The 18166-nt window shown below is 52.6% G+C and overlaps 1 protein-coding gene across 1 annotated transcript in view; it reads left to right on the top strand.

Annotated features, from left to right (window-relative positions):
• LOC122096314 (katanin interacting protein) overlaps positions 1 to 18166 on the top strand; it is a 118004-nt gene that overhangs the window by 36366 nt on the left and 63472 nt on the right. The window contains exons 3-5 of the mRNA XM_042666869.1: positions 7545 to 7621; positions 15386 to 15555; positions 17374 to 17471. Coding sequence (XP_042522803.1) covers positions 7545 to 7621; positions 15386 to 15555; positions 17374 to 17471 — 345 coding nt within the window. The remainder of the gene's footprint in view (positions 1 to 7544; positions 7622 to 15385; positions 15556 to 17373; positions 17472 to 18166) is intronic.

Here is an 18166-nt window from a genome sequence, read left to right as displayed (position 1 = left end):
TTAGATCTTCGCCTCCTGCATAGCTAGGATGGCAGGCCTGAGCTATTAGTGCCCAGCTTTCAAGACTCTAAAAAGCCTTTTGCATTTGCCAGCCTAGAAGGTCCTTTAGAATGCATGTGGCCCTTTGACAAGAAGACTTTTCTGAGAATGAAAGGCAATCCTAATTTTTTTTCCCCAATGAAGCATGCCTTGAAAAATCCAAGGACATGGGCTGGGAATGTGGCCTAGCGGTAGAGTGCTTGCCTAGCATGCATGAAGCCCTGGGTTCCATTCCTCAGCACCACATACACAGAAGAAAAAAAAAAGCCAGAAGTGGTGCTGTGACTCAAGTGGTAGAGTGCTAGCCTTGAGCAAAAGAAGCTCAAGGGACAGTGCCTAGACCCTGAGTTTAAGCCACAGGACTGGCAGAAAGAAAAGAAAGGAAAGAAAGAAAGAAAGAGAGAGAAAGAGAGGAAGGAAGAGGAGAGGAGAGAAAGAAAGGAAGGAAGGAAAAGAAAAATCCAAGGGTTTGTAAAGACAGGCCGTGCTTGGAATTCAGGAGAAAACGCTGGCTCTGGGCAGAGTTTGCAAACCCTGAAACCAGGTGTGGGCCAGGGTCACTGCTGGACGCAGCAGCGTACAAGGCGGCCTTGAAAGCTTCAGACTTTTGGGAAATAATCCACTCCACCCCCTTGGTCACCTGGCGTGTGCCCACACTTAACGCTTTGCTTTTGCGCCTGCCCAGGATCCTGGGCATGAGAAGCCCAGATGCTTCTGCAGCGGTTGCTGTGCGCCGCTTGGCCTCTAGGGGGCAGTCTCAGCATTGCATTAAGTCCTGCGTTGCTTGGCTTCGGGTTGCAGTACGTGAACTTTGAATATAGCGTTGGTCGTTTGTCTTTTGAAAATGAGAGTCTGTCTGGGATGTTAGCAAATGCGTGGGGAGTCGGCTCTGAACTGTCTTTCTGCCCTCATCCCATATGCACAAAAGACTTAGCACCCAGCACTGGAATGCATGGAATCACTGCACAAACAGCAGAGCTGCACTCAGCTAGCTGGGTTTTGAAGGAAGAATAAGATACCGTGGGTTGTCTTTATTGTGGGTATGAGAACACTTATTTGAGGGGTTTGTGGGTGTGGGTCAGTTGATAGAGCCTTGTGCTTGAGTTCAAGCAGGTGCTCGGAGTTCAAACCCCAGTATTACAGAAAAGAAAAGAAAAAAGGATGTCCATTGGAGCTGGTAGCTGGTGGCTCACGCCTGTCATCCTGACTACTCAGGAGGCTGAGATCTAAGGATCACAGTTCAAGGCCAGCTCAGGCAGGGAAGTCCACGAGACTCTTATCTCTAATTAACCTCCAGAAAACAGGAAGTAGAGCTCAGGAGCAGTGCCCAGGCCTTGAGTTCGACTCCACAATAGACAAAAAAAAAAAAGTATTCATTTGGGAGCTTGGGTGTAACAGTACATTTGCCGGGTGTGTGCAACAACTTGACTTTGTTTTCTGGCACCACTATACACACACAGGCTATTAAAGTATCGCTTATTTTCTCTATTAGCTGCTTATCTGAGCCTTTGGACTTGGAAGACTTTGAATTCAAACAGAGCTGAGCGTTAGCTCTTTGCTAAGTTATCTCCAACTTAGCTGGAAACTGCACACACCACGCAGAGTTCAGATTGGCTCTGTAGACAGAGGTATATTGTTCATGCAACTGAAAAAAAATACAAGATGAAACTGGTTTTAGGCATGGCCGGATCCAGGGGCTAGTTACTGTTAAAGGGTCTGGCTTCTGTTTGGTCTACCCCTCACTGCTCTCAAGCCTTCTGCCTGTGCGTGTGTCATGGATCCTCCATGCGACATCGTGTAAGGACACGCACAGTCCAGGAGCCCAGTGAGGTGATAAAAACGTACTTCTTGCTTGGTGTGTGAAGAAACTTCTTTCCTTTGGTAGCTCTTGGAAATTCAGGAGAAGAGGAACAGGGATGTTGCCAGTCCCTGTTGGTCGAGCTCAGATTATCTTTCTAGTGCTGTGCCAGCACAATCGCCTGTCTGTCCAGCAATGTAGGAAAACACTTTTCCTTCCTTCCTTCCTCCCTTCCTTCCTTCCTTCCTCCCTCTGTCTCTCTTCCTTCCTTCCTTCCTTCCTTCCTTCCTCCCTCCCTCCCTCCCTCTCTCCCTCCCCCTTCCTTCCTTCCTTCCTCCCTCCCTCCCTCTCTCCCTCTTCCTTCCTTCCTTCCTTCCTTCCTTCCTTCCTTCCTTCCTCCCTCCCTCCCTCCCTCCCTCCCTTCCTCCCTTCCTTTTTTTTCAATGGTGCTGGAGATTGAATTTCGGTCCTTTCACTTCCTAAGTGGGTGCTCTGCCATTTGAGCCATGCCCCCTGTCCTTTTGCCTTTAGGTTTTTTTTTTCCAATAGAGTCTCTTACTAACTTTTCTCAGGCTCATTCTCAGACTGTGATCTTCTTGCTTCCCACCTCCCGAGTGGAGTACCTGGGATTACCGGCATGCATCACCATACCCACACCACCTGGATGGATGGAGAGGGGACAGGTGTTTTCTCAAAGGGAAATCCAGGTGCCATGACCAGAATAAAAGAGCTAGACTGTGAGCTGACAGGAGCAAGGGAGATGTCCTCTGTCTGTCCATCCCTGGTGGTCCTCAGGCAGTTGGTTTCAGTCTTGTGCTGCCTCAGTTTCTCCCCAGAAGATGGGGTAATGCTCCCAGAACCTGGGGTTACTTTGGAAATTGAAAACAAGACACACGGAATCCCTGAGACCCGGAACAAGCATGTGCTTGATACTCATAAAATGTCCCTTGGTCAGAGGCAGAGCTGGGCGGCACGGGGGTGACGGGTGAGGGCGCTGTGGTCAGCGTCTGGATTTTCAATTAATTAAATAGTTTTTATGCCTGTACTGGGGCTTGGGCTCAGGGCATGCGCAGTGTCCCTAACAAGGCTCAAGGCTGGCACTCTACCACTTGAGCTTCCTGCTCCACTTCTGGCTTTTCGGAGGTAAGAGTCTCATGGACTTTCCTGTCCAGGCTGGCTTTGAGCCATGATCCTCCTGCCTCAGCCTCCTGAGTAGCTGGGATGACAGGCGTGAGCCGCGGGCACCCGCCTTCTTTGTCTTTTCTTCCGAATTCCAGCCCAGCTAAGTTGATATCCGCAGGTCCTCTCCCCCTCCCCCTGGCCCGGGGCAGAGCGATTGGTGAAGCCGAGCAAGCGTAGAAGGGGCTAGCCACACAGCAGGCACTTGGGAGGGTTCTCACCCCCTTTCCACAATCACCTTCTTCACCTTCCCTTTTCACAGATGGGGAAACTGAGGCCCACAGGTGGTAAACACAGTTCAGAGGCTCACCCGTACGGCTCCCAATCCGCAGTTAATTAGTGAGCCCTAGCTATGTAGTTAAGTGCTAACAACATAGCCCCTAATGATAGCCCGGAGCACACTGTGGCGTATATAATTTAATACTAATTGCAGGCTTTCCAGAATGAACCGCTGCTGTGTTGGGGGTCGGGGGTAAGCGAAGACTGTGGAGATTGAGTTCCAGTCTCAGGGATGTGAGTGAGGCTGCAGGGAGAGGAGCTGTGTCTCTCCCCCCCCCCCCCCCCCCCCCCCAGCCAAGGGAGGAGCATGGTCCTCAGTGCAGGCTGGAGAGAGGCTTGGTCCTCCCTGCTGGTTACTGTGTCCCATCCACATTTAACCTGTGACTGTCACAGAAGGCCCGAGCCTGGGTAATTTGTCAATTAAAAAAAAAAAGTTGCATCTTTGGCCTTTGGGAGACTGGGTCCCCAGAAATCCACAAGCATGGTGGCAAGTTTGGGCAAGGAGTGTCATGAGTCACATTTTGGGAAGAGGCAGGGGAGTGGAGCACGTGGGAGGAGACCAAAGCTGACCCACGATGGTTGTAATTAGTCCAGCCCAGGGATACAACCCAACCATCCTTCACGCCTGCAAGGATCACTGCAATCCCTCAAGAGCAAAGCGGCCCCCGCTCTGCACTCTTAGCCAACATGAATTTTGCAGATGACAAACCACTTCCAAACCAAAGCTGCGGGGACCCGAAGTCCACCTGGGAGATACAAGAAGAGTCAAGGGTGTGGCTCAGAGCCAGGCCTGGGCTCGCTGTGCAGGTTCCCAGCTCAGGCTCTGGGGGCGGTGGGGTGGGGGGGTTGAGAGCCCCTGGGGAGAGAGGCCCCCTCATTTCAACAATCCTCCACGGGCCTCAGCCAGGAGCTGAGATACAAACCAGTCCTCCTGGTCCTAGAGACCAAGCCCACATCTCACCATGCTGTGGGACTTGAACTCAGGGCCTGGGTGCTGTCCCTGAGCTGTTTTGCTCAAGGCTAGAGCTCTACCACTTTGAGCCATAGTGCTACTTCCAGTTTTCTGGTGATTAATTGCAGATAAGAGTCTTGCAGGGACTTGTTGTTGTTGTTGGTCGCGAGTCTTGAACTCTGGGCCTGGGTACTGTTCCTGAGCTCTTCAGCTCAAGGCAAGCACTCAGCCACTTGAGCCACACTGCCACTTCTGGTTTTCTGGTGGTTTATTGGAGATAAGAGTCTCAGAGACTTTCCTGCCCAGGCTGGCTTTGAACCACCATCCTCAGATCTCAGCCTCCTGAGTAGCTAGGATTACAGGCATAAGACACTGGTACCGGCTTACAGGGACTTTTCTGCCTGAGCTGACTTCAAACTGAGATCCTCACATCTCAGCCTCCTGCATATCTAGGACATGAGACACCAGCGCTCACTTTTGTTTGTTTTTGTTTTGGGGCCAGTCCTGGGGCTTGCACTGAGAGCCTGGACAGTGCCTTTGAGCTTTTGGGCTCAAGGTTAGTGCTCTACCACTTGGAGCCACAGCTCCACTTCTGGCTTTTTTGGTGGTTTATTGGAGATGAAAGTTTCACTGGACCTTCTTACCTGGGCTGGCTTTGAACCATGATCCTCACATCTCAGTCTCCTGAGGAGCTGGGATGACAGGCGTGAGCCATCACCGTTTCCGGATGATTGATGTGCAGATCCCATTGGAATCCAAGGAGGGGTGAGGTTGCCTCATGACCTTGCTCCTGTCTTCCTGGCAACGCTGCCTCCCAGTAGCGTGACGCATTCTCCTGAGGATGGGAGGTGACAGCCAGCACAACCTTGCACAAACTTCAATTTCTTTGAAGTCCATATATCTTCTCAAAGTGCCATGAAATGTTTCATTCCCTAGCATAATATATCAACGGTCACCTTAATATTTCAAAATAGTTATGTAAAATCGCCGTGGAGCCCAGGCAAAGATACCTGGGCTGCGTTTCCTTGTATCTTAAATGGGATAATAATCACCAGCCCACGAGCTGCCGTGAAGATCAAAAGCAAATAATGTATATGGAAATGCTACGGAAACGCTTCGCAGGTCCCTGTGTTGTTGCCGTGGGAGGAATGGAGGACGCTCCCCAGAGCTGGTAGCCTGTAAGCTAACTCTCCCAAGGGCAGCTGTCAAGGGAGTCAGGCCTCTGTCCCCCTGTTCCCAGGGAGCTAGTGAGCTTCTGTGGGATGATCGGGAAGCCAGAGAAATAAAAGAGTAGGGCTAGCTATTGTTAATCTATTTTTTTCCTAAAGAAAACACTTTTATATAATTCTATCATGTCATCCTTTCTTACTGCTGGCTAGATTCCCTAGCAAGAAGGGCTAGCTGGGCTCTGGTTGCTCACGCGTGTAAGTCCTCACTACTCAGGAGGCTGAGATCCAAAGGATCCAGTTCATAGTCAGCCTAGGCAGAAAAGTCCTCACGACTCCTTCAAAGTAACCAGCAAAGGCTGGGAATGTGGCTCAGTGGTAGAGTGCTTGCTTAGCATGCATGAAGCCCTGGGTTCGATTCCTCAGTACCACATACACAGAAAAAGCTGCAAGTGACGCTGTGGCTCAAGTGGTAGAGTACTAGCTTTGAGTACAGAGAGGCTCAGGGGTGGAGCCCAAGCCCTGAGTTCAAGCCCTAGGACCGGGAAAAAAAACAACAACCAGCAAAAGGCTGGGTTAGAAGCATGACTCAAGTGGTAGAGGGCCAAGCTAGCATCAAGCCTTGAGTTCAAATACTGGTACTGGAAAAGTGAAAAGAAGAAAGGGGTGGAGAGTGTTCTTCTCTTTTCTCCATGGTGATTGTTCAGACTCTTTTCCAATCACATTTCTGTCTCAGATGTCCTAGATCTTTAACTTGCTGTGATTTGTGACCCAGGACCAGGGGCTGTGTATCTCTGATCTATTCCTTGGCAAAAAAAAAAAAAAGTTATTTAGCAAATAGTAACTTGCAACACATTAACTCAGTTTGTTTTGTGGCTGTACGGGGACTTGAACTCAAAACCTTGCATGTGCTCAGCTGGTGCTCTACTACTGGGGTCCCACTTCTAGCCAGCTTTTTGCTAGATGTTTAGAGATGGAATCTCATGGACATTTCTGCCCGGGATGGTTTCAAACCCCGATCTTCTGCATCTCAAGTCTCCTGAGTAGCTAGGTTACAGGTGTGAGCCACTGGCTCCCAGCTTCGGTTTTTATTTTAGGAGGTGGGCCCTAAGGAGTATGTGGGGTTGCCGTCATTGTTTTCCTGGTCTGCGCATGTGCCACTTGAAATGTGTGCAGTTTATTATACGTTCATTGCGTTTCCATGAAACCAATCACTTGTAATAGGCGTTATCTCTGATGGTCAGGTTATGCGTTTGGCCACAGAGGTCAGAGGCTCAGTGGAGACTTCTAAAGCAACAGCTCAGTTGTCTGCTTAATACAGGCACAGGGGTATCCAGCAAGAGGAATGGTGGCCAGGAATCCACTCTACCCATCTGGGAACAGCAGCCTCATTCTAGGCAGGTTCAAGCCCCAGCTCCTCTGCTCCAGTCCTTCAGTGGGAAAGGACAGCTCTTTCCCCCAGAGAATGTGCGAACTCCAGGGCTCACCTGAGTCCTCTTCACCCCACAAACCAATGCATCACCTGGCCTCAGGAAAGCACCGTGTAAATCCGGCTTCCAAGCTGAGTTCCTGTGGCCCAAGGGGCACTCGAGGGACTCACCAGGCAGCAGAGGAGCTGCTTGGTGGGGCTGATGGAGCCCCAGAGGCAGTGCAGAGCCCTGCACAGAAGAGGAGGTGCAGAGTGTCTTCCCCAGCATCACCCCCCCCCCCCCAAGGGCCTCCGCTCCTGGGGTCATGTGATCTGTGAGGACCGCGTTGGTTATAATGGACCTGCACCCCTGGGGTCTGCTTTAGAACAGCGGGCTCTGGTGCCTCTGCTTCCGAAGCCCAGCCATAATTAACAAACGCTGAGCCATTCATGGAGGCCCAGATCCCTTGCAAGCCACAGGAGGCCAGAGCAGCAGCGAGGCTGGGGATCTACCTCTAGCAAAGCCCAGCGTCTCCAAACCCCAGTGGGCCACAGACAGTCTCTGGGGGGTGCTGGGTCGCCAGAGGGATGCGCCCGGGGAACCGGGCCTTCGTCAAGGTTGGCCTCCGCCTCCTGACCTCCAGTGTCAGTGAGTCAGGCGCCTGGCTCTCAGAGAGGCCTTCCCACGATCGGCTGTCACACCGCTCTGTTTCTTCATTGCAGGAGTACTCTAAGGACATGGTGACAGACTTTGATGAGAAACATGATGAGTATTTAATATTGCTTCAGCAGAGAAACCGGTAAGAGGAAGCCCTCCCCCCCCCCCCCCCTCGCAGCCCTTGTTATTAGAGAAATAAATATCTGCTTGCATTTATTAACAGCACGGAGGCTTTGATTCACGGAGGAATGGAGAGTGTGTTTTCTGCTCCTAGTTCTCCATCCATTGGTGAAATTGGACCTTTATTTATTTACTTTTTGTGTCGGTGCTAGGGCCTGGGCGTTGCTCCCTGAGCTTTTTCACTCAAGGCTGGTGCTCTACCACTTGAGCCACAGCTCCACTTCCGGCTTTCTTGTGGTTCATTGGCAATAAGAGTCTTCTGGACTGGTTTGGAATTGTGATCCCCAGATCTCAGCTTCCTGAGTAGCTAGTCTTACAGGTATGGGCCACTGGCACCCAGCCCATTGAATCTTTTTTTTTTTTTTGGTCAGTCATGGGGCTTGAACTCTGGGCCTGGATGCTGTCCCTCAACTCTTCAGCTCAAGGCTAGCGCTCTACCACTTGAGCCATACCACCACTCGCGGTTCTCTGGTGGTTTATTGGAGATAAGAGTCCCACGGATTTTCCTGCCTAGGCTGGCTTTGAACCTCGATCCTCAGTGTCTTCATGTCAAGGGATGCCGAGTGGAGTTCGATTACTCTTGGGTCTGCACCTGGGCAGGGCATCACCGGAAGGTTGGGTAGGGCTGCTTGGGCCTCTGGAGGGCTACGTTGGGGCAGTGTGGGGCCGTCAATGTGATCTGAAAGGGGCCAGCGTCGAGGCCCGGGCTGGATTCCTCAGCAGTCTGAGCAAGCTCATTGCCAATTCCATTGTGGTTTTTTCTTCAGGCCGGAGTCTTGCACTAAGCTGCATTTGCAAACTCAAGCCTGGAGGGGCCTGGCCGGGAAGAGAGCCGCCTCAGGGGACAGAGGGCACCTGGAATTTTCCTATCCTCCTATGTCTGCTCAAACTAGCTTGCGTTTGTTTGTGGAGCGCCCCCTCACCCCCTGCCAATCCCCAGGGTCTCACGGGAAGCTAGAAGTCTGGATTTGTGAGTTTGAAAACATTGGTAATGAATTCAAATTCAAGCCCAAGGCAGACAGAAGAACCCTGCATCTCTGCAAAGCAGGTGTGCCATGCTGGGGAGGGGGCTGGGCCCTGATTTTTGGTCCTCGCTTCCATCTGTGGGCGGAGGGGTGGGAGGGTGGGGGGGTTGCTGGCCACCAAGGGAAGGTCACCCTGACCTTGGGAGTAGATGGATGCAGCCCTTGCCTGGTGCGCACACTGCAGGGGGGTGGGAGGTAGGGGGGGATCCTGATGGCTGGGTTTTCAAACACTCCTATGGGCTGTCTTCTGTCTCAGTGGAGAGCTTTGGGGTCTCTCTCTTTCCTTCTCTATGACGAGCCAGAAACCCAGGCCAGGCCCCCTCCTCAGTGCTCAACTTCCCAGGGGCTCCTGGCTCCTGACCATCAAAGTAGCCATCCCCGAAAGCTCCAGCCCATTAGACCCACTGCGAGCTTTTACCCTTATTAACGCAGGGTGCAGGGGGAGGGGGAGGAAGGGGATGTTTTTATTCGATTGCTGGCAGGCTGATGGCGCCATCGAACACCTGGATGATTGTTTAATATCTCCATGCGACTTGTCAGGGGAGAGAGTGTCACGGCTCCTTACGAGCAAATTGTTTCTCATTAATCGGGCGATCGATACGCGTGCGATCCAAGAGGTACCGGCTGATGGCATATATGAGGATTTCCAGAGACAAGGTTATCTAGCACCAAGGCAATTAAAAATATATCAAAACTGAGTCGCCATCAGTTGTGGAGGGGGAGGGGAGGGGCGCTGTACCAAGACGGAGCCCATGGATGGGGGAAATGAGAGAGGAGAGCCCGAGAGAAATTCCTTACCTAGAGGCCTGTGAGGAATGTGGTCCCCTTGTGTTGGACAAGTTGGGTCTTTTGCAGCGTGCCAGTCATGTACCAGGGCAGTGGCATAAAATATTTCTCTGTATGTGTGTGTGTGTGTGTGTGTGTGTGCGCGCACGTGCACGCATGCACACCAGTCCTTTGGCTTGAACTCAAGGCCTCGGTACTGTCTCTTAGTTTTTTTGTACAAGGATGGTGCTCTACCACTTGAGCCACAGCTCCCCTTTGGTCTTTCCAGTGGCTCATTGGAGATCAGAGTCCCATGGATGACTTTCCTGCCCAGCTGGCTTTGAACCATGGTTCTTAGATGTCAGCCTCCTGAGTAGTTTTTGTTACTTTTAACACGAAGGGAAATACTGCACTGGGAAGACATGGGCAATTGCTTAGTGTTCTTTTGGTTTTAAGGGACAGAAACCCTAGGTGATGAGGACTTACTGGGAACTCTACCAGCTCATGGATGTGGCTTAGCAGTAGAGTGCTTGGCGTCACATTCAAGAGGCTCTGGGTACCATGGCCAGTCTCATGAGAGAGAGAGAGAGACAGAGAGAGACAGAGAGACAGAGAGAGACAGAGAGACAGAGAGAGAGAGAGAGAGAGAGAGACAGAGAGAGAGAGAGAGAGAGAGAGAGACAGAGACAGAGAGGCAGAAGAGAAAGGAGCCCAACCCAATACTCATATAATCTGGCTTCAGGCATGGCTGGATCTAGGTGTTTAAGTTCTGTCACTAAAATCAGTCCTTCTCCATCTCTTCCCTCTGTTTTCCTGTGAGAGTTGCTCTCGGGTGTGTGCATCTCCCACTGTGGCTGAGGCTGTCAAAGGAAGTCCCTCCTTCCAGCTTCCCCTCAAAGGAGAGCGCAGTGCCTTCTGAATCCTAGCCCAAGCGCTGAGGCAGGCTCCCTGGTCCTCCCTTTTGTCCCCATCCTGGGCCAGCCCCTCCCTCGGTCTGGGGACTGACACAGCACTGCCCCCCCCCCCAACTGAGCCGTGGATTCAGTCCCCCAAATGTCACTGCTCCTGGGGGACCCCCCACAGCCTCAGCAGCTGCGTTTGGACCCGTTGGGTATGGCAGGCTGAGCCTGAGGCCCCATAGCTCTAGCAGAAGAGGCCCGAGGCTGCCCTGTGCCGGGGCCGGGGAGGGGCTGCCGAGCCTCGTCCAGCCAGACTGACTCTTAGTGATTCTGGTCACTGGGCCCACGCAAGATGTAATCACTCCCGAGGAGTGATCAGAGGAGCAGGCAACGTGGCCGGACTGGAGAGATGAGAGAGCGCAGCTGCGTGATGGGAGGGGGGTGTGGTGGGGGCGGGGGGGGGGGGGAGGATGCCACAGACTGTCACCACATTGTCATTCAGTCCTTGAGAAAGGACCATGGAGGAACAGAGAAGGGGACCCACCACCCCAAGATGAGATGGTGGGAGGGAGAGAGGAAGGAAGGAGGGAAGGAAGGAAGGGAAGGGAAGGAGAGGGAGGGAGGGAGGGAGGGAGGGAGGGAGGGAAGACCAGTGCCGTGTTCCGTCCAGTGCAGGCAATCCCAGCCTTCTTTCACAGAAGAGGAAATGGGTCTGCCAGGGGCTCAAGGACCTGCTAGATTCACACATGCTGGGGAATAGCAGAATCCGCAGTATGCAGGCCCCCCCCCAGCGCCAGCCCGGCCTGAGCAGCCGTGCTTCCAGGGCCACCACTGAGAAGACAGCGCTGCCCCGCTGCGGGCTTCCACTCCTCCGCCCTCGGCGGCCCCGGCCCCACAGCCTGGAGGCCCAGGGGGCAGCCACCGCCACGCCCTTCGCCCTCTCCTTGGGTGCTGGACAATGGTGACAAACTGACACAGGCCCCTGAAGGCACAGTGGGCCACCCCTGTGCCACGTGCCCCTCCTCCTGCCAGCCCCGCCCCTCCCAGGACAAACAGAGGCCTTGGCTGGGTAGACCCTTAAGTAGCCAGAGGTGGAGAAGCCACACAGCTCACACAGCACGGCTGTCCCTTCATGCCACCGTCCAGCAGTTGAACCCCTCCTTTGTGCTCGGTACCTCCTCGCGCTGGTCCCTGCACTGATGGCCCCAGAGGAGGAAGGAGGTGTTTCCCAGACCCTCCCACCCACCAGCCCTGCTCCCCGCTGAGCCCTGAGAGCTGGGCGCAGGTGACCGCTGGGGTCAGCATGGGAACTCAGCTAACTGAGCTGCCTGTGGATGCTAGGGGACCCATCACTGTCCCTGTTCGGCCACAGCGCTCCTCGTCGGGCCCGTGGCCAGGTGATGCCTTTAGTCCATGGCTCAGATTCCAAGGGGAGAAGGAGGGCGGAGGAACAGATAAATCACAGCATCATGACCAAGGAGGCTGGACAGCCAGCAAGCGCATACAGGGCCCCGGGCCGAATGTGGGCATCAGTTTCAGACAGTGCTGGAACTAAGCGGAGGCGTTGCAGATCCCCTCCACCAGAATGCACCCGGATGTGCTCCCCTGCGGGAGTTCCTGTAGCAATTCCTTTCACAGTCTGAATAATTACCTCCTCATCTATCACTCGCCTAAGTCCACCTTTGCATATAACATCCTGCTTAAGTAGAGGGCCGCACACAGCACCAGCCCCGCACCTCAAATGTCTGGAGACTGGGCAATCTCTGGGAGGGGAAGTTGAGGCAGGCTGGCTGCCCAGCTGAGCAGGTTTCTCAGGCTTCCCCGCCCCCCAGAGCATCCCCTGAGCGTGGCTCGTGCCTGAAAACGGTCTCTTAGTTACTTGTGTTTTCTGTTGTTGTTCAACAATCCGGCATCTCGCAGGCTCCCAACGCTGGCAAAGAGATAAGCAGTGTGTATAATAAATGTTCCTGCCACGATTGTGCAATAGATGGATGTCTCACCCAGGAAGCAAACAATCAAAAATAAACCAAGAAACTCAACCTGGGCAGCCCTGCCTCCCCTCCCAACACATTTCCTTTCTTCCTCCATCACCTTCCGCCCCGGGCCCACACACATGCACTTACCCTACCTTTGCATTTCAACCCTCCCTGCCCGGCCCCTCACCAAGTGCTCACAAGCAATCCCTCCTCTTTCTGGGGTGGGGGAGTTCTTTTTTTTTGTCAGTCATGGGGCTTGAACTCTGGGCCTGGGCGCTCTCCCTGAGCTCTTCAGCTCCAGGCTATTGCTCTACCACAGCGCCATTTACAGTTTTCTGAGTGGTTTATTGGAGATAAGAGTCTCACAGACTTTTCCTGCCCGGGCTGGCTTTGAACCGTGATCCTCAGATTTCAGCCTCCTGAATAGCTAGGATTACAGGCATGAGCCACTGGTGCCCGGTGTGGTGTGTGTGTATGTATGTGTGTGTGTGGGGGGGGGGGGAGTTCTTTAATCATGACAGTCCTGTCTGGTGTCCCGCCTTCTATTTTCCTGGCCCTCACTTTCTTCCAGTGTGTTGTGGTATCTGATTGTTGAGGGTTTTTTTTTTTTTAATGTATTATGAGCTTAAATTAATTGTAGAAAGGGACTTCAGTATGATTTGTACAGCCTGTATATAATGTGCTCTGATCCAATTAGCCACCCTCTCGCCACCCCCATCCCATTTCTCAGTTCATTTGCCCTTTTCGTTTCCTCCTCCCTCCCCTCCCACTCCTGATTTCCCCTCCCTATTTTATAATCCCGTCATACCTTTTTTCAGGGCAAGATTCCGCATTTGAGCAAAGCACATGCTGACGTTGGTCCTTCTGAGCTTTTGACCTTGTGGCACTTAACGGATGGTTTCCAGTGCCAGCCATTTTGCTGCCAGTGACACAACTCCCTTCTTCTTCATGGCCAAATAATAGGCCATTGTGTATACAAACCACATTTTGGGTTCCGTAGCTTGGAGCAGCACTGCCATCAGCAGGGCCCGCCATGCTCTCATATACTGATTTATGTATGCATGTAGTTCCGGTTTTCACTTCTTTTGTTGTCATTGTTGCTTCTTCTTTATTCTGTTGGCAGTAGTGAGCTTTTTTTTTGTTGTCGTTATTGGTCAGGGCGAGCGCTCTACCACTTGAACCACAGCGCCACTTCCGGTTTTCTGGTGCTTCATTGGAGATAAGAGTCTCATGGTCTTTCCTGCCTGGGCTGGCTTTGAACTGTGATCCTCAGAACTCAGCCTCCTGTGTAGCTAGGATGACAGGTGTGAGCCACCAGTGCCCGGCATGGCAGTACTGAGCTTTAACCAGGGCCTTGCATGCTAGGTAGGCTCGCTGCCATTTAAATCACACCATGTGAGCATTGGTTGTCTGTTTCTCTCTCTTCCTCTCTCCATCCCTCTTTCTTTGTTTCTTTCTCTTTCTTTTTTCCCTCCCTCCCTCCCTTCCTTCTTTCCTTTAAACTCAGAGCCTTACCACTTGGGCTGCAGCCCCAGCCCTGTTTTCTTAATGACAGCCATTGTGACTGGGAGGAGGTAGAATGGAGCCAGGGTTCACGTGGTATTGATGTGCATGTCCTTTATGGCTAAGGATGGTAAGCATTTCTTCATGTACTTACTGGCCATTTGTTCTCCTTCTTTTGAGAACTATCTGTTTAATTTGCTTGCCCATGTAATTATTGGATTAGTTGTTCTTTCGGTGTTTAATTTTTGGAGCATTATCCTTTGGTTATGAATCCTTGGTCAGATAAATGGTGAACAAAGTCTTTCTCCCATTTGTGGATTGTCTCTTGATTCTGGAAATTGTTTCTTTTGCTATGCAGACACTTTTTTTTTTTCTAGTCCCGGGGCTTGAACTCAGGCCCTAGGCTCTGTCCCTGAGCCTCTCTGTGCTCAAAGCTAGCGCTCTACCACCTGAGCCACAGCACCACTTCTGACTTTTTCTGTGTATGTGGTACTGAGGAATCGAACCCAGGGCTTCATGAATGCTAGGCAAGCACTCTACCACTAAGCCACATTCCCACCCCAGACACTTTTTAATTTGATACAGTCCCGTGTGTCAATTTTTTTTTTTTTTTGCGGTTATATCCTGAGCATTTAGAGTCTTTCTTAGGAAGGAATTGCCTGTGTTTGCATTGTCAAATGTTTTCTCTGTTCTCCTGTAGTAGTTTCAAAGATTCAGGTCTTTCATTGTGATCTTTGACTCATATTGATTTTTGTGGCTTGAATTCAGGGCCTAAGCACTATCTGAGCTTTTGTGTTCAAGGCTGACACTTTTTTTTTTTTTTTCCAAGTCCCGAGTCTCTCTGTGCTCAAGGCTAGAACTCTTACCACCTGAGTCACAGCGCCGCTTCTGGGTTTTTCTGTTAATATAATACTGAGGAATTGAACCTAGGGCTTCATGCATGCTAGGCAAGCACTCTACCAGCAAGCCACATTCCCAGCCCCTGGTATTCTTGACTCATAGCTCCATTTCTGGCTTTTTGCTGATCGATTGAAGATAAGAGTCTCACTAGTAGACTTCCCTGCCTGGGCTGGCTTTGAACTTTGCTCTTCAGATGGCAGCCCCCTGAGTAACTAGGATTAGCTACGTGTCAGCCACCACGCGTGGCTGTGTTCTGTGGATGTGTTATTGGAAATGGCTCCTACAAAGCTTTTGACCACTTTTTGGTGTATATCAAAGAATCACTGTTCACACAGAGGAAAAATTGCATGAAATTGAGATCGAGTCACAAAGCTCAGGCTGTCAGACACCGGCACAACGTTCCAGCCACCTTCCTGCCTCAGCTCCCACGGGGCAGGAACGGTGTGTGCTCAGTGTCACAGCTCAAATCCCTTGGGCAGCAACGGCTCAGCCTGCCCCTCACCCCCAGCGTCTCCGTGAGCATCATGGGCCTGGGTGGGCAAGCAGATGGGCATGAGGCACCTGGCTTCTGACTGGAGATGCTGTTCAGGGCTGGCTGGGGAGCTGCCGGGGGCTCCGCACTCCAGTGACCAGAAGTGAGGTGCCCCTTATCTTCCAGGATATTGAAGCATTTGAAGGCCAAGGACCCCGTGCAGCGCAGGCTGGAGTACCTGGAGCAGGGCTTCTCCGTCTACGTCAACGGGGCCAATTCTGAGCCGAGGACATCCCCACGCAAAGTCGTGCACGCCGACTTCTCCAGAAGCACCTCGCAGGCCGAGGGTGCACTCGGTGAGCCCAGGCCCTCCAGGCCTGCCTCTGTTGTTGTTGTTATTATTATTATTATTATTGCAAGTCCTGGGGCTTGAACTCAGGGCCTGGGTATTGTCCCTGGGCTTCTTTTGCTCAAGGCTAGCACTCTACCTCTTGAGCCACAGTGCTACTTCCCGTTTTCTGGTGGTTAATTGGAGATAAGAGTTCTTTGGAACTTTCCTGCCTGGGCTAGCTTTGAATCACGATCCTCAGATCTCAGCCTCCTGAGTAGTTAGGATTACAGGTGAGAGCCACCGGCCCCCAGCTTTTTCTTCCTTTTTTTAAACTGGTCTTGGCCTCTCTGCCCTTGGGAAAAGCCAGGAAAGTAGTAAATTCCAGATTGACCTTTCCTAGAGCTCGAGTGATGAGATCCTTGAGCCCGCCACTCATTCAGGCATTTCGTTCATCCACACCTCTCCCTCTCTGACCGGCTCAAATGCGCCTTGTAAGAGCACAGGACCCGTCATGAGTGTAATAGAGCCTCTTTGATTTTATCTGGCCCAAGACAGTCGCCAGGTGTGACTTGACGTGGGTGGGAAGGCAGGGCAGATGGAATCAGGCCCCACCCAGTTTACTGTTCACTGTGGGGAAGCTTTTTGGTCCCTCTGGGCCTCTGTCGTCTTCTTCTCTTTAAAATGGAATCAGCAAGGGTGCCCATCCGAAGAGGATCAGAGGACCCCTCCAGGCAAGGGCTGCTTTGCTCCAGGGGGTGGCTCGCTACTCAGCCTGGAGAGAAACTGAGCCACACTCTGCCCCTGTCTGGCCCTGAGATCTCAGGCTGTTGGGGACATCTCCTATCCCCAGGTTCCTCGTCTGTAAAATGACCGGCTGGCCACAGAGGATTAAACGACCTAAGAAATGTCACGCCAGGCACCAATGGCCAATGCCTGTGATCCTAGCTGCTCAGGAGGCTGAGATCTGAGGATCGGAGTTTGAGGCCAACCCCAGGATGGAAAATTCACCACCAAATTAAGCACCAAAAGCAGCAAGTCAGGAGAGGAGCTCTGAATCAAGCATTAGAATGCCAGTGTTGAGCAAAAACAAAAACAAAAAAAAAGGAGCAATACTCAGGCCCTTGAGTTCAAGTCTCAGGACTGACACAAAGGGGGAAAACAAGAAAGGTGAGGAGAAAGGGAGATGCTACGTGGCTTCCAGTGACCCTGATTAGTGTTAGTCTAACTCAGTATTTCACAGCTGTGTTTCGAGGAAGCGGGGCCTGGACGTTCTCCTAGGAGAGCTGTGGTACACGAACACAGAGCTTCCTAGCGGACAGAGCAAAGAGGGAAACCCACGACTCCCCTGCCTTTCACCGTGGACAGGCGGGTTGTTGGGAGGAACATATCAGAGGACTCCCCACACGTGGGTCCCCCAAACACAGCCCCCCCCGCCCCGTCTCTACTACACAGATGGATGAACTTCCCTGGACCGCATCTGTGTCTAGAGAGTATCCCCAGCTCCCACAGGCCCCCCCCCCCCCCACTCATCTTCCAGGCGTTTTGCTGGGCATTTGATTCCCTCCCTCCCCTCTTCCCTTCTTCCTTTCCTCTCCCTGAGTTACCCCAGACTGACCTGGAACTTGGGATCCTCCTGCCTGCCCCAACCTCCCAAGGGCCGGTATTGTAGGCATGAGTCACCAGGCTCAGCTCTGGCTGTTTGCTGGCGTGTGCTGCCGTGGCTGTCATGGGGGTGGGGGGGGGGGGGGGGAGGGTGTCGCGGCCGTGGGCATGGCGGCCTGGCGGCGGGTGTAGATTTCAGAATGGCTGTCACTGTGCCTCACCAGCCGCCTTCTGCTCGTAGATTATGGACGAAGACCCTTGTTTGGAGAAGCAGAAGAAATGTTAAGACGCAGTTCGAGGACGGCGCCCAGCAAGGTCCAGCGCCGAGGATGGCACCAGGTCTGGACACTCAGGACAGAGTCAGGCATGGCCCTGGCTTGAGCTTTAGAATGTGGGAAACAGAACACGAGCCCGGGTAGGCTAGGGGGTGGAGGGTGGGGCGTCCCTGGGCCACCATGATGCCCTCTGTGTATATGCGGCTGCTTGGGGGACCCAGAGCCAGCCTGACCCCACTGAAGAGTCACGAAGGGGCAGACTCACAGCCTTTGTGAGATGACTCACCCCTCTAGCAGGTGTTAAATGAGCACCTACTATGTGCCAGCCCTGGTCTTAGCTGCCAAGGCTACAGTGTGCAGGCTTTGGCTGAAGCTGAGGGTGGCGGCCCCTCAGGGGAAGGGAGGGGGGTCAGGTGTCAGCTGCTCTTTTTTTTTTTTTTGTCGGCCATGGGACTTGAACTCTGGACCTGGGCTCTGTCCCTGAGCTCTTCAGCTCAAGGCAAGTGCTCTACCACTTGAGCCACAGCGCCACTTCCGGTTTTCTGGTGGTTTATTGAAGATAAAAGTCTCACAGACTTTCCTGCCCAAGCTGGCTTTGAACCACGATCCCCAGATTTCTGCCTCCTGAGTAGCTGGGATTACAGGTCTGGGCCACCGGTGCCCAGCTAGGGGTTGTTTTTGACGATGGTTATTGAACCTGTGGCTAGCAGGATCAGAAGCTGGGTCCATCACCTTGGCCCAGGCCTCAGCACAACTGGT

The sequence above is a fragment of the Dipodomys spectabilis genome, unplaced genomic scaffold, assembly GCF_019054845.1.
Source record: "Dipodomys spectabilis isolate Male_0828 unplaced genomic scaffold, ASM1905484v1 ptg000366l, whole genome shotgun sequence".
Lineage (NCBI taxonomy): Eukaryota > Metazoa > Chordata > Mammalia > Rodentia > Heteromyidae > Dipodomys > Dipodomys spectabilis.
Note: the sequence above shows the minus strand (reverse complement) of the source record. Positions and strands in the feature narration are given on the sequence as shown.